The sequence below is a fragment of the Pygocentrus nattereri genome, chromosome 24 (assembly GCF_015220715.1).
Source record: "Pygocentrus nattereri isolate fPygNat1 chromosome 24, fPygNat1.pri, whole genome shotgun sequence".
Classification (NCBI taxonomy): Eukaryota; Metazoa; Chordata; class Actinopteri; order Characiformes; family Serrasalmidae; genus Pygocentrus; species Pygocentrus nattereri.
The window spans coordinates 10,358,684-10,375,393 of NC_051234.1; the positions used below are offsets into that span (position 1 = coordinate 10,358,684).

At 39.7% G+C, this 16,710-nt stretch overlaps 1 protein-coding gene across 2 annotated transcripts in view; it reads left to right on the forward strand.

Annotated features, from left to right (window-relative positions):
* The window catches only part of nek11 (NIMA-related kinase 11), a 145,886-nt gene that overhangs the window by 121,719 nt on the left and 7,457 nt on the right, over positions 1 to 16,710 (forward strand). For both annotated transcript variants that reach the window (XM_017683970.2, XM_037533901.1), the window contains one exon: positions 1,635 to 1,731. In XM_017683970.2, coding sequence (XP_017539459.2) covers positions 1,635 to 1,731 — 97 coding nt within the window. The remainder of the gene's footprint in view (positions 1 to 1,634; positions 1,732 to 16,710) is intronic.

Sequence of the window (16,710 nt, forward strand, 5' to 3'; positions counted from 1 at the left end):
AACTACTCCTCAGAATTGTTCACAGTGGTGTTAGGAACCAGACGTCCACCTCTAAAAGCTCCCTCACAGAAAGTTACTGCATGAAATGGTTATGAATTCATTGCCTGATGTCTGAGACACTGAGTGTGCGTACATGCACTTAGTAATGCGATAACTTCAGAAAATCAGATTTTGTCGGTAACCTGATCAACACATTTACATGATCTTGAGTAATCAGATAGTGGGGAAACTCAAGGTCTGCATGAGTCAGACAGTAATCAGATTTCTGCTTCACAACCAGCCAGTAAACTCACAGAAGAAGACGTGATGTAAACGTAACGTAAAACTCAAACTTCATACTGCTGCTTTTTTTTTTTTAAAAACATTGCACTAATTATCTGAACATTTATCATCTAGTGGATGAAGAATATTTAAATTCTTCATATCGTCAAGAATGTATTTGGTTTCAGTGTTTTGCTGCGTCTTGCGGCGATGCTGCTCGCTTATTTCCAGTACCGCTGTCTGTTTTCACACATGCTCAGACTGAGAAATCCGAAAGAAATCAGAGTAAGAGTTCACAGCACTGACAACTCTGGTTACTGAGCTAAAATCCAGCCTCTTTATCAGATTTCTCAATTGGATTTCTAGATGTTGTTTGGTGTTTACATGACCATTTGAATAATCAGATAACTGCAGAAATCCCTACTAAATTGTGATTGGATTATTGAGTGCATGTAAAGGCACTCACTGTTTTACAACAGCTTTAAGAAGGTTTAGACCTAAAACATTTTTTGGGCATGCAGGGCATTGTGAGGCAAATAGCCCCCAAAAAAGCTTATTATTTCAGATTTTCCACGATTTCTCATCATCAACATTCCATATAAACCTCAGAAGACACTTGTAGGTTCACTGGTGGTTTTGGATAGTAAATAAAATGTCTATATTTGTGTTGTAGTCATGGTGACCCCTAGTTCCTATCACCACCACTGTAAAGACATCTGAACCATTTCACGCCAAACCACTCTGAATGACTCAATGGATTTTCAGGTGGAAACTGCAATACATTTCCTTTTTAATATACTAACCTTGTAACTTTCCAATATCTTCCTGTTATACAGTGCAATACAGGGCTTTCTCACAAACTTACTGGTGATAAATTCCCTGACAGACTCCGCTCGGTGTGCATCATCCCGCAGTGTCGTTTGTTTATGGCGTTTTATGCATCCTGTCTGTTGTTTCTTTGCACTGAGTGCTGGGCTATAATGAAGGTTTCTCTGTGACATATTAGATCAATACTGAGATTCAGCACTGCTGATGAACTCCCAGCACTCTCACAACTTAAAACAATACTTCACCTAAACTTGAAGCTGTGAATGAATGCGAGGTAGCTAGAACATAACGGCATGATTTTGCACGTATAATGCTAAACATTAGGTTTCATGTATTATTGCTATCACTCATTAGGCTTATTATATCCTAAGAATATAATAGTTGTATATGCAAAGCAATGCAAACTAAGCTATTCTTTCAAGGTTCATATCAGGTTCACAACTGAATTTTCTACACATTTTTTAAAGGTTGAACTTTAAAAATGAATGAATAAGCAGGTCCTCATGAGTGAAATGGAGTAACACAAGTGTGCAAATGTGTTTCAGTAGGGGAAGCAGAGAGTAGTGACCCTCAGTCTGGTCTGCAGAGCATGCCCAGTATCAACACTGCAATGGCTGAGAGCAAAATGCAACACATCAGACAGTGAGTAACCAACTAATACGCACATACGCAAACACACACACAAACACAAACACAAGGACAGTGGAATATACACCAGGGGCCGGCGACATGACTTGACTTGGTAACAACTACTAAAAATCGTAATCTTGACTCAGACTGGACTACTAAAAATCTTGGTCTCGACTCAGACTTAACTACTAAAAGTTGTGATCTTGACTCGGACTCGACTACTAAAAGTCATGGTCTTGACTCAAGCTCAACTACTAAAAGTCTTGGTCTTGACTCAAACTCAACTACTAAAAGTCGTGGTCTTGACTCAGACTTGACTACTAAAAGTCTTGGTCTTGACTCAGACTTGACTACTAAAAGTCTTGGTCTTGACTCAGACTTAACTACTAAAAGTCTTGGTCTTGACTCAGACTTAACTACTAAAAGTCTTGGTCTTGACTCAAACTCAACTACTAAAAGTCGTGGTCTTGACTCAGACTGGACTACTAAAAATCTTGGTCTCAACTCAGACTTAACTACTAAAAGTTGTGATCTTGACTCGGACTCGACTACTAAAAGTCGTGGTCTTGACTCAAGCTCAACTACTAAAAGTCTTGGTCTTGACTCAGACTCGACTACTAAAAGTCGTGGTCTTGACTCAAACTCAACTACTAAAAGTCGTGGTCTTGACTCAGACTTGACTACTAAAAGTCTCGGTGTGGTTCTGGTGTAGTTTCTCTCCCCCGGGCTGAATTCCTCCTTTAACACAGACTCAGCTCTTAACGGCACTCACTCTTCTCCTCTATGAATGTGTCAGTGTGCTTTGTAAGCTAAACTCTGCTGTACCGATACATCATTTTAGCATAAATCTAGTTTAAGTGCTTGCTTTTTCCTACATCAACCATGGAGAAAAGCAGATGGGTTTGCTGTAAAAGCCTTTAAACCCCTCCACGCTGCGAGAGTCCTGGATGCATTAGCACGTCCCCAGACGTATGGCTGCACCATACAGCTAATTCTGCTCTGCTTCTGAGATTTTCAAATGTGCTTCAGTTTCTTCCCTAGAGCTGTGTCTGTTGCTCCGTGGCTCAGAGCTGTGTTTTGTATCAGCATGACTCAGGTTTTGGCCTACCAGGCTAACCATGTAAGACCTCATCTGAAGCCATCTGAGCATGTCTTTAGAGTCAGGAATGAATGGAAGGACAGATGTTTGTTCACAGAGCAGACTGTGGTTAAAATCTTTAATCCAGAATCGTAGAACAAAAACCGACAAGGGTCCATACGTGGGCAAACCGGGCAATCAGGCTAGAATCAAGAAGGAGAACATGAGCAAGAAGTCAAGCACAGGAATGAAGGCTTGGTGATGCACAGTGGACTGATACTATACTTCACTCTGAGGCTATGAACACAGACAGGTTATACAGGCACTGTATATATATAGGGGTCAACAATCAATAATCAGCTGAACAGGAGTGTGGATAGGTGCTTGAGAGGCCGTGGTCATATGATCCCCCAGACGATTCTGGGGTTTGGAGCTCTGAATGGAGTGAGGGCTGTTAGTCTCTGCTAAGTCAGCGGGATGCGTGACAGTGTGTTTAATTATTTTTGAATTTATAAAAACGTCCCATGCCCACAAATTATTCACTGATTACTATAAATTCTGTAACTATTATTAATTATTCAGTAACCACTACTAATTGTCCAGTAATTACTATGAATTTTTCAGTATCTACTGTGAATTACTCAGTATCTACTTTTAATAATTTCGTATCTACTATGAATTATTCATTATCTACTGTGAAATATTCAGTAGTACTATTAATTATTTAGTGTCTACTATAAATTATTCAGTATTTACTATGAATTATTCAGTATTTACTATGAACTATTTAGTATCTGCAATGAATTATTCAGTAAACACTATGAGTTATTCAATGTCTACTATGAATTATTCAGTAACTACTATGAATTAATCAGTATCTATTATGAAGAACTCAGTATCTACATTGACTTACTCAGTATCTAACTGTAAATGATTTAGTAAGTTACTGTGAATCATTCAGTATCTTTAGTGAGTGATTAAGAGTTAATTATGAATTCTTCAGTAAGTATGTACTATGTAAGTTCTATGGTGCTATCAACTTTTAATTATTTAGTGTCTATTGTGAATTATTTAGTATCTACTATAAATCAGTATACCACTGCATCAGCTTCAGTATCATGCTGTTTCTGAGTGACATGTAGAGAGCTGATCTCTAACTGCACTCCATGGGGTCTGCTGCTGCCCTCATAAGAGCCTCACAGGCGGCTTTGTTTGAGTCATGGGGATAATTGAGACAGTGTGTGTGTTGCCGGTGAGTGGACAGGGCCTCTGTATCCAGACGGCCTCTTTGCCTGAATCAGACTGACATCAACACTTTCCTCTAATTTAACAGCTTCACTTTTGCCTCTGGTCCAGTTAAAGTGATGGTTTAAATTCCTCAGCTTCACATTCGGTCTGCTTTTGAGGTTGGTATGTGGATCATGGCGACTTTGGATATACAAGAAGCTGAATCAAAGATAAGCGATATTTGGTTAACCTGCAGAGAGGGGAAAAGTTTTTTCTGAAGATGAAGAAGGAGTTACAGGTCTTAAGGCTGCCCCTTCAGATGAGCTAATGAGCTACCACTAGAGATAATAGTACAACTTTAGACGTTGACGGAGTGGGGCTTGGTTTTTTTTCTCAGCTTGTTGAGGTAACATTGATCATTGTTCCACAGCTACCATAGTTAGCCTTACTGACGCCCTGAACAACACGTCTCGAACAACATGCTCAGGGTAATCCCTTACATGGCTGGCAGGCCCAAAATTTTATTACGCATTTCTACAACACACAGATATTTCCTTAACCTGCAGAGAAAGAGGCCTATTTATGGTCAGAAAGGTGCAACCGTGTCTCTACTTCCTACGGAGGCTCAAGAAAGCTCATCTAAGTCCTGGGATACTGGCGAACTTTTACCTCTGTACCATTGAGAGCAAACTCACAAACTACATCTCAGTGTGGTTCAGCAACTGCTCTGCATCTGACCGTGAAGCTTCCCAGAAGGTGGTCAAAACTGCCCAATGCATCACAGGTGGCCAGTTACCCTCTACTGAGAACATTTTCCATAAGCGCTGCCTGGGCAGGGCAAGGACCATCATCGAGGACGTTTCTCATCCTAACCATGAACTTTTTACCCTCCTCCCAATCTGGCAGGCATTACAGGAGCCTCCGCTCTCACACCAGCCAGCTCAGGAAGTGCTTCTTCAATGAGGCTATGGCCTCATGTTACTGTACAAGTTTACTCTGCACACCTATCTTTTACATAAGCTGCTCTCACAGGACTTACTACCTACATTTGTACACTCTCCTCTCACTCTGTATATATTTATATATTTATACATGCATATCTATATTATTATACCACTCTACCGTCCTTCTGCACTTTATATGTCAATAATACTGTATTTTGCACTTCTGCTAGATGCTAATTGCATTTGATTGTACCTGAACTCTGCACAATCTAATCTATAATGTAAGAACAGCTCAGCAAGTTTGCATTAAAGTCCCTGTAGTTACTGAATAAGCCTTAGTGTGTAACAGCCTGAGATTTTAAGCGATTAAGACATTCATGTTTTTGTAATAAAGTCGCATAATTGCAAACAGGAGCATAATTATCACAGTTTACAGGCCAGTTAAACCATAAATGTGGTGTTTCATTGTTGCCTGAGCAATTTCTTCATTTTTATTTCAAATGTTTTAACCCGAATTCCGAAGTGTTCATCTATCACACAATGCCCAATGCTGGAAAGATGAATGCTAGCAATGTTATTGCTCACAGACACGTGGACTATATGTGTGGTACCATAAAGCTACAGGTTCTCAAACCATTCCTCAGGGCCTCCAAGACAGTCCACATTTATGTCCAACTCAACTCGCAGTGCATGGCAAAAGAGAAAAAAGTGTGGGGACCCTGAGGGCTGGTAGATACTAAATTTGTGAGTGTGAAGAACTTAAAAACCTGAACAACCTTCATACAATGTGAAGGTTCTTGATACATGTAAAGGATTCTTCCTAGAACTTTTAAAGAATAGTGTGTTTGTGGTGTACCTGCTCTTTGTGGTCTGCTGTTTGTCTCTGTAACTGGCTGTGGCGCCCCCCGCTGAGCTGGAGGTGGGGATAATAATAACTGAACAGCAGAATTAGAGGCTGTCAACTTCATCATAGTGCTTCATATGAGAGAGAGAGAGAGAGAGAGAGAGAGAGATGAGGGAGGAGGAACAGGGAGAAATGAAAAAACCTGCATATTCCTCTCGTGGAACATTTATTTTTCCATTATCAATCAATATTATTAATGACTAATTGAATTTTGTCAGCTGATCTTTTCAGCTCTACTCATTATATTTTCTGGTTGTGTAATTACTCACCTGATCGAATGCCTTATTTGTAAAAAACAGATTTTACCCCTCAAATTGCAGACTTATTATTTAGTAATTAATTTTATTATACTGCTGATCATAGTAATATTGTTTTAAATTATTCAGTATCTACATTGAATTATTTAGTATCTACTATGAATTATTCAGCATCTACTGTGAGTTATTTAGTATCTACATTGAATTATTTAGTATCTACTATGAATTATTCAGCATCTACTGTGAGTTATTCAGTATCTACATTGAATTATTCAGTAACTGCTATGAATTGTTCAGTATGTACTATGGATTGTTCAGTATTTACTATGAATTGTTCAGTATTTACTATGAATTGTTCAGTATGTACTATGGATTGTTCAGTATTTACTATGAATTGTTCAGTATTTACTGTGAATTATTTAGTAACTACTATGAAACTAGTGTGTAAGTTATGAGAGTGAGGAGGTGAAACGTGGTCCCATATACAGAGCCTTGAAGTTTAAGGACTTAATCAGTTCTAGTATAGAGGTATTTAATGTATTAAGGTATTAATTATTATAGAAATAATCATCAGGGCTGAGTTCTAAGCTTCACTCTTAGCGCTCCTTAAGGCTGTGTGTCGCTGCTGCAGTGTACAGTGTATTCCTCGTCTTCTGAAAGATCTCTCATCTGTGTGAGTTTTTACATCCAGATGAGGCTTTGATCAGTGGCTTCAGAGGCCTGGAACTATCTAGCTTTATACAGCAGAGCACTACCAGAGACAGAACAGCACCACAAGCAGACTCACAATCTGAAACCTCATCTCCTGTTTGAGCTCTGCTGTCAAATTAAGTGATACTTTTTTTTGATCCCACAACTGGGGAAATTCCACCGCCACATTTAACCCATCCGTGAAGTGAAACACCACATACACACCAGTGAACACACACACTAGGGAGCAGTGAGCACACTTGCCCGGAGCGGTGGGCAGCCCTATCCACGGCGCCCGGGGAGCAGTTGTGGGTTAGGTGTCTTGCTCAAGGACACCTCAGTCATGGACTGTCAGCCCTGGGGATCGAACCGGCAACCTTCCGGTCACAGGGCCAGCTCCCTAACCTCCAGCCCACAACTGCCCCATTACAATGACATGTTCAGGATTTTATTTCATTTGAAAAGGCCAGCTGCTCTGTACAGTGTGTAGACATTTCACGATGAATGGCCCAACAGAAATGATGAAATCTTATGCAATTTAGATTATTTCATGTAAATTAATGTACTTTCTTTGCTTCTTCTATATGGCTATCATATAAGCATTATAGGGCACTTTTTAAATGAAATGGTAGAAGCCATATCGCCCCCTACACTTCCTGTAGTGTATTACAGTCTGTCTGAATGACTGTGTGGATCATATGAACATTATAGAGGCTTTTTAAATGAAACAGTAGAAGCCATATCGCCCCCTACACTTCCTGTAGTGTATTACAGTCTGTCAGAGTGACTGTGTGGATCATATTAACATTATAAAGCGCCTTTTAATCAAAACAGTAGAAGTCATATCGCCCCCTACACTTCCTGTAGGGTATTACAGTCTGTCATAGATAAACGTATTACATTCTGTTGGAATGATCAGATGTGTGATTGTAAGTTATGAACAAGTATAAGGCACAATATTGCATTTTCACTGACCCTGTTTGTAGTGGAGGCTGTGCTGGCCTGTGTGTGATGGTTCTGTGGTTGTGGATGTGTTTCTCTCTCAGTGGGTGTTTGATGGAGGCTGAGAGGAGTTCTCAGGGCAACAAAGAGGGGGTGTTTAACGCTGGTGGGGGGGGCTGATTGCTGTCTTGATTACCTTCACTAATCAGCTATAAACTCACATAAACTCCTTTTAAGTGGGCATCCATGTGTGTATGTGTGTGTGTGTGTGTGTGTGTGTGTTTGCACGTGTGTGCCTTTTTATGCACTTACTTACGTCCTAAAAATATGATAAACAGACAGATTCAGTATCTGTCTGTTTATCTTATTTTTAGGACGGAAGTGACTTTAAAACTCACATATAAATACTAATGATTACTGTGACCTAAATAATAATAATAATGACAATAATGACGACGACAACAACAACAATACCAATAATAATTGTAATATATTTAAAATAGGACTGTTAAACAATTAAAATAGTTCAGAATTAATCACATCATTTTGCACCGCTAATCACGAAATGCATTTGGTCCAATCACAGTGAAGTGCATCATTTTACATAATAAATCACAGTCATTAACATAATTTTGTTTACCTAATCACAATCCATCACCCTGTTTGGTTTAGTTAACTGTGATTAATGACTTTAATATCTTTTTGTAATTTATAATTGTGTTATTCTTTTAATCATATTTGTCTTATTTACTCATTTTTTACCCTAATACGTGCTTCATTTAAACAATAGAAGATGAGAGGGAGTGTTATGGAGAAATAACATCACGCTGTGATTTGGTCGCCGTAGATCATCACAGCCGTGATGTTATTGGCGATAACGCACGACCTCAGGTGTCGTATTGCTTTTATACAACAATTAAATAAATAAAGTAAGAAATTAATAAACAGGGCGGTGAATGCGGTGTTTAATATGTTTTAATGTTCGCAGTTCCTTCCGCCAAATTACAGTTCCTTAACAAGCAGCTTGTTGCTACGTCAGAGTAACGAGCTCCGCCCACTCGCTATACAGCTGGCAGTTCGTTCTCCAGCTCCACACAGACCAACTGACAGTTTGACCAAGTTGGCTGTCGATGAAATGTGATCTTAAATGTGTCCATTTTCTGTTGGTGGCAAAGTAAGAAGTAAAAACGTTCAAATGGCTTGAGCGCCTCCTACAGCTGTCGAAGTTGTTGCTTAGCAACAGCATCTCAGCGGCGTGAAAAACCTGTGATGTTATGGTGAAATAACAGCACCATTAGAACGCTTCTCAACCAATCAGCTTGCGTGGCCGGAACTAAATGTTGTATAACAGAATATATTTATCTCTTTCAGTTATTTGATATATATATTTTTTTTATCATGCTAATGCAGACTATACATAAAACTGAACATAAAAAATCATGTGATTTCTACAGAGTGGACACAGTTTCCAATTTTCATCGCTGACATCCTGCAAGAGTAACGGTAGCCACTTTTACATGCAGCCTAATAATCTGTTAATAATCCGACTAATAGCTTGGAATAGAATACGCACATGTGTACACTTCAGTTGGAATAGTCTAGTCAGATTAAGGCCATTCGAAATACAGTTTCTATCTGACTGAACGAGGTGGATGATCCTGTAAATAATTTGTTAAACAGAAGAATAATATCCGTGTAAATGCCTGTATCTGATTACATTCCCAGTCAGAAGGTTTAAGGCTGTTTTGCATGTGCGTCGGACCATATTGAAAGTTTATACCGTTCAACATGGTGGAGCAGAAACTGGTCTGCAGAGGAGACGAAGTTTATGCTCTGATCTTTAAAAGACAGCGGGGACAGACGTCCAGCTTATGTGTCTCAGAACACAACGTCTTCCTCTCGCCCTTCTTTAATAAGGACATGTGAGGACGTTTTCCTGAGTCTGACATCATTTTAAAGTCATTAAAAACACAAGCACTGCTCACTGCTGCTCATCTCACTCTGACTGGACTCACATGATGCTGGTTGTCATGGTAACGTCTACACTAAGAGGTTCTCTATGCATGCACATCATTTTGGAACGGATTACTTGAAGTGAGCAAGTAAACAGAGATTTTCATCAGGTTGTTGAGTAGAGTGAGATAAAAACACCTCGGTCTTAATATGTAATCGGAATGTGTTTAGTCGGATTGGCAAAAATCTTTGCATGTAAACATTTACAGTCAAATATGTATATATATTACAAATATACAGTCAATGAGTGTATGTGTCATATATAAAGGTATATACAAAGGTTTGTGTACCCCTGGTTAAATTCCATGTTGTTGATTTTATTGCACCTTTTATATTTTCAGTTTTTTCGAAAATAACTTTGTTTTCATCTTAAATCTTGCAATTTAAAAGCTGTATTTAAACGGGAAGATTACAATTGCCGAGATATAGTGCACAGAAGCGCACAAGCAGTGCTAAATAATAGAAATACTTTTTTACAAATAATATTAAGTCTATATGGTGAATTCAAAGCTTGGTGTGTCACTGTTTACTTTCATCATAGCTTATTACAGAGACTCACTTTCAGTCCTCAAAGAGTCTGCAGACACACCTCCAAAGCTCAGTCTTAGAAGCTGTTTGACCATTTTCTGAAGTAATCACACACATTCAGTGATGTTGCTGGACTCTGGGGTGGTCAGTCAATTGTTCAGCTTCTCTGTTTGATGTGTCCGCCTCCTTTTCTCAATTAGGTTCTTCTTGATCAGCTACACATCCTTTCAGACCAGTAGCACTGAGTCGTCTTCTCACAGTGGAAGGATGGACAGACACACCTGTGGATGTGTTCAGATCTGGAGCAGCTTGATTTTCTCCTCTCTTCCAAAGATGAAAGCTTTAAGCACTGTTTATCTGATGGGGGCAGTTTTGGTGTCTACCAGGTCTTGCGTGGTTGGCTTATTAATCAGTAACTACAGGGACTTCAATGCAAACTGGCTGAGCTATTCTTAGATTATAGAACTATGTAATAAAACTTTTAAGGAGCCAAATAAATGAGGGGGTGGTCTCTGACTTCTGCACAGTAGTAGTCAGTGAGTGCTTATGATTTCGTTCGAATGAGGAGATCTGCTGAACTACAGGCACAAGAACTTCAATTAATTTAGCATGAAACCACACATGGAGGCATTTCCTGCAGCACTTTCTGTTAGGTGTAAGATTGTGATCTGCAATAGAGACCACCGCTTCCGTTGCCACTGAGCTGCTCATTAATCCTCATTGGCTGTAAATGATTTTAGGCAGCAGGGTAATTGGGCATGGACTTCTGTTGTTCTTCATAGTCATGTGCTCAGGTTTATCTGGGGAGAAGAAATAAATCAGCTGATTAATAAACCCCTCAGCTCTCTGGGGAAACCACACACATTCACTGGTGCAACATTTCTGAAGAAGATTGATGGTTTTATGCATATTTTTGCACTTGAAAAACTGAATTTCACTGAAGGTTCAGAACACACTGTTCACTCTGTGCTCCACACATGGAAACTATGCTGCAAAAACAGTTGTGATGTCACAACCATGAACATATTTCCATACGATAGTGGCCTTTTAAAACTTGACTGATTAGCATGATCTAATAATGCCTCCTTCAAAGGTTCTTTAGTGAGCACAATGGTTTTATATAGAACCCCAAAGAACCATTTGAATGTTTTAAGGGTTCTTTGCATGGTGAAACGGTTTTTAAGATTGATGTAGAATGTGTTTTAAATGGTTCTACATAGAGCCTTTTTAATAAGAGTTCTACATAGTACTAAAATGGGTCCTGCAATTGTTACGATGTTAAGCTGGTCACAATAGAAGAACCTTTTTTTGGTGCTATATATACCCATATACAACACATTCTCCATCAATCTAAAGAACAAGTTCACTAAGCAAAGAGCAATTGAATCATACAGATGGCTCTTTGAGTGTTCATAGTGCCATATAGAACCATTGTTTTGACCTTTTTAAGAGTGTAGATTGCTATTAGAGCTTAGTTACCTGGTTAACACAATGTGCTTTGCTGCTAGAATATGTTGTACACTTTAACACTAGCCCTCCTGAGATTTCAAGATCCTCAGGACATCACCCCTCCTTCTTGCCAGCAATTAGCAGGACCATACATCACCCTTTATTATGTTAATTCACAGAGGACTGAGACAGCAGCTCTGTGGTGCACACAGAAAGTCTAATACTACTACTAATATCCTCTGCAAATATATAATATTCTGCTAAATGTTTGTTGTATATCAGATTATTTTTTTTTGTATCTGATTTGATCAGAATAATGTTGTTTAGCACCACATGTATTTGTTTCATCCTCTTATTGCCTTTATTGAGTATATTCTGTCTAGAGTAGCTTCAAACTGTAGTTTATTTTGTTATTTAGTGGGACTCATTAGTGAAATAGTCGTCTGTACGTCATCTGCTACGTGCAATTGAATTAGATAGATAGATAGATAGATAGATAGATAGATAGATAGATAGATAGATAGATAGATAGATAGATAGATAGATAGATTCAATTTTTCTTTTCAGCTAGAGGTATCGAGCCACAGATTTTCTTGTTTATGCATGTCATTAGCGCCACACATTTACATCAGTGAATCATTATCACGGGTCCATATTATCGCCTTTCATATTGTTGCCGGATGTGCATGTCATTAGCGCAGTATTGGCGTTATGTAAGAAGCGCCACACATTTACATCGGTGGACCATTATCACGGGTCCATATTATTGCCTTTCATATTGTTCCGTGTATGCATGTCATTAGCGCAGTATTGGCGTTATGTATGAAGCGCCACGGATTTACATTAGTATGAGCTGCTGTGGGCGTGTTCTTCAGAGTTATGATAAAAGCAGAAACACAAATGCAGGTGAATTACATTTTCCCTACTATCCTGTGTGGAGAAGACTGAAAGCACTATGGCAAGCCAGAGGACGTACACCGCTAAAGAAGTTTTGGCTATCCTTACCAACGTGGACAGCTGTGAGTCCGATGGGGGGGAGGAACTCTCCCGTACTTATGAAATTACCAGCGATTCTGTCGAGAATAGCTTTACAATTGTTGTTGGATGCAGTACAGCATAAAATAGAATAAACAGCGCTTACACGAATTGAAACGCAGAACCGAAAGTGTTCGATGACGAAAAATATCATTATATATTATAGTAAAAGAAATGTACAAAGAGCGAGATTCAAACTGTAGGTTTTTTTTATTGTTTAGCGGGATTCATTAGTGAAACAGTCGTCTCTACGTCTGCTGCTACGTGCGCTTGAATTTTAACTTTTGAAACACGGGTCTACAAATTTTCTGCCGCTTGTTGTAGGATCGGTAACATATTCAGTCCACTTGTAACTTCAAGTTTACCTTGAAGTTGTATCACGTTCGTTGCTTTGGGAGTTGTATGAGTTCGAGGTGGGCATGGGGGGTTTCCACTTCCACCGCACTCCATATCATTACCAAGACAATGGGCGTTAATCGCTTCACAGCAGGGGAGTGGGCTACATGGTCGCTGGTTTCCCTTACGAAAATTTTCGTAGCTCGCGGAAGATTAGTGTTAAACACTGTAATCACTTCTTTGGACAAACCAGTCTGTGAAATTCTTCTTTCAAACCTTGTGTGAACACTCAACAGCCATGAGCTCTTCCGAGGATCTGAAAATTAACCTACCTATTGCGTACAAAGCAAGAGAAGACGATAGAAAGATATCGCAGTACTTCAGGCTCACAATTTCCAGTGTCTGAAATCTCATTAAGAAGCAGCAGTTAAGGGGAAAAGTGGAAGATCTGGAAGACCAGGAATGCTCTCATGCTGACCAGAAAGGCAAAGCAAAACCCCCACATCACAGCAAAAGTCATCAAGAAAATATAAAAGAAATCCAAGCTAAAGCTTTTGAAATGGTCTTCACCATCCACAGTGAGTATATCTCAAACATGGTGCGCATGAAAGAAAACCTATGAATACTTCAGAAATGGAGGCATTCTATAGAAGTAGGAAAAGACTGGCTTTAAGAAACATTTGGAGGTGGTGACTTCAGCCAAATAAGTACTGACTGAAAGTGTGCCCTAACTTATGCACATGCCACATTTTAAGTTGCACATTTCTTCCAGTATGTTCAATTCAGAAAATAAATAATTGTTAAAAGTTGTGCAGAGGTTCACTTGGAAAGTCATAAAAAATGTTTTTTGCAGGAGTACCAAAACTTTTCTACAGCCATCTATTCAGTCCACTGCAGTTTAGCCCCACCCACTCACACTGAAGTTATAAGGGATGTTCAAATGAGTGGTCATTTACATCTGTCAGTCTTTAAAAGGGACCTATTATGTAGCTTCTGTTGCAGGTAAACAGTCTACAAAGTCCCAAAGCTCAGTGATCCCTCCAGAGGGAGAAACTCTCTCCCACAGAACCCACTTTTCTCATCTGCCTGAAACACCTTGTTGGAATTCCAGCCCTTTTCCTTTGTTACAGGATGACATCATCTCGTAACACACGGCCTGCCTACCGGCGGGCTCGGCCACCTCACACAGAGAGCTACAGATTAAAAGTTTCCCGCTCTGAAATGTCCTGCTCCAGTCCAGCTCAGAAAGGTGGATCAAGTCTACCAGATTGTTCTATGGACTTTCAGGATCCACTCTGGATCAAACCGATACAGCAGAATCGATGCGGCTGGAGAAACAGCAACAGCAGTGTTTACAGGGTCTGTCTGCAGACTGCAGGACAGGGGTGGAATGTGGAGGGGCAGAACTGCTCTGGAAGTTGACCGATTGGAACAGAGTGGGCGGGCTGACCAATCAGAGCACACTGGGCTCATCAAGAGGTGGGGCTTAAAGACACAGGAGCTCTAATAGAGCATTTCAGACAGAGGGTGAATAGAGATGAGAAAATCTCTGGGATGGGAAAAATAATGTGGTTTTGGAACATTGGAACCTGCAAATCTATTCTAGACCCCGCTCATTTAAAATGAGCATAAAGTCACGGTAACTGAAGACTTGTTTGTTTATAAAGGATAAAGCAAGGTTCAGTGAAGGTCATGCAGGCATGAATTATTGACTGGGACGCTGTCAGATTGACAGGTGGTCATCCATATATGCAGTCTGGATGCACCAATATGCATGTCTGGATAAAGAAGAACATATTGTATGATGTAAAGTATGACTCTGAACAGTTGTGTGATCATTCATAGAAGTAATAATTATTATTACTGTAGTAAAAAAAGTATTTAGATAATTCACCATCACAACATCTGCAGGTGGTTGTTCAGCTTCTCTCTTTTTTTTTTTTTTACTTCTTCTAGTCGTTTAGTGAACTTCAGTTTTGGACACTATGTTTTTTTTTTCACTTTGATTTTTTGATCGTTCTCCTTCCTCACGCAAGCAGATTATCTTCTATCTAATCTCAGAGATATCTCTGAAAAATGAGTAGCTTGACTGTATTGACTGGAAATGAAATAAGCAAAAGTCTAATGTTCTGAGAGACAAAAGAAAAAATATTTTTGTTTTCAATAATTAATAACTTTGGACCATTTCATTCACCATGAACAATGTTCACACAGTGTCCACAGCAGATGGTGTTTTCATACAATGTAAAACAGAGCAATAAAAGAGGTTCTGATATATAATGGCAGGAAGGTGCGAGATGTGCTCATGTTGTCCACTGAGCATTACTGACCATGCTAGATGTTTGTACTGATAAGGAAGAAGCATCGTTGTTGTTCCTACCATGAATATCAGTGGAAATATAAAACATCCTGGAGTGTAGAAGCTGTGCTGATTTACGGGGGCTGTAAAGAAGCATCTCGTACTTAAGTTCCTGTGCTAACGTTAGAGAGCTGGATGTCTTCAGCTGGGTAAGCACTTCAGTGCCTGACACCACGAGGGGACAAGGGGAATTAACACGTCTGTCTCTGTGGGTGGCCATCAGTCACCCCGAACATCCTCTCACGACCAGATGAAATCAGTCACTGTATCTCCTCAACACAGGACAGCTACTGTCCTGAACTGACAGAGACTAGAGCCCCAGAGGAGAAGGACAAGCTGCTAGCATATGGATGCTGGATGTACACAACTTACTCACAGTAAACCCGACAGATTTGTGTGTTTAATTACGGCTGGCTTAAAGAAAGATGGAGTTCTTCTACAACCCCAATTCCAGTGAAGTTGGGATGTTGTGTAAAACATAAATAAAAACAGAATACAATGATTTGCAGATCCTTTTCAGCCTATATTCAATTGAATACACTACAAAGACAAGATATTTAATGTTCAAATGGATAAACTTTATTGTTTTTTGCAAATATTCACTCATTTTGAAATGCCTGCAACACGTTCCAAAGAAGTTGGGACAGGGGCGTGTTTACCACTGTGTTACATCACATTTCCTTTTAACAACACTCAATAAGCGTTTGGGAACTGAGGGCTCTAATTGTTGAAGCTTTGTATTTCTTTCCCGTTCTTCCTTGATGTACAACTTCAGTTGCTCAACAGTCCGGGGTCTCCATTGTTGTATTTTGCGCTTCATAATGTGCCACACATTTTCAATGGGAGACAGGTCTGGACTTGTCCTCTTTGGCCCGGAGGACATGACGTCCATGATTTCCAAAAAACAACTTGAAATGTGGACTCGTCAGACCACAGCACACTTTTCCACTTTGCGTCAGTCCATCTCAGATGAGCTCGGGCCCAGAGAAGCCGGCGGCGTTTCTGGGTGTTGTTGATATATGGCTTTCGCTTTGCATGGCAGAGTTTTAACTTGCACTTGTAGATGGAGCGACAAACTGTGTTCACTGACAAAGGTTTTCTGAAGTGTTCCTGAGCCCATGTGGTAATATCCGTTACAGAATGATGTCGGTTTTTAATGCAGTGTTGCCTGAGGGATCAAAGGTCACGGGCATTCAATGTTGGTTTTCTGCCTTGCCGCTTACTTGCAG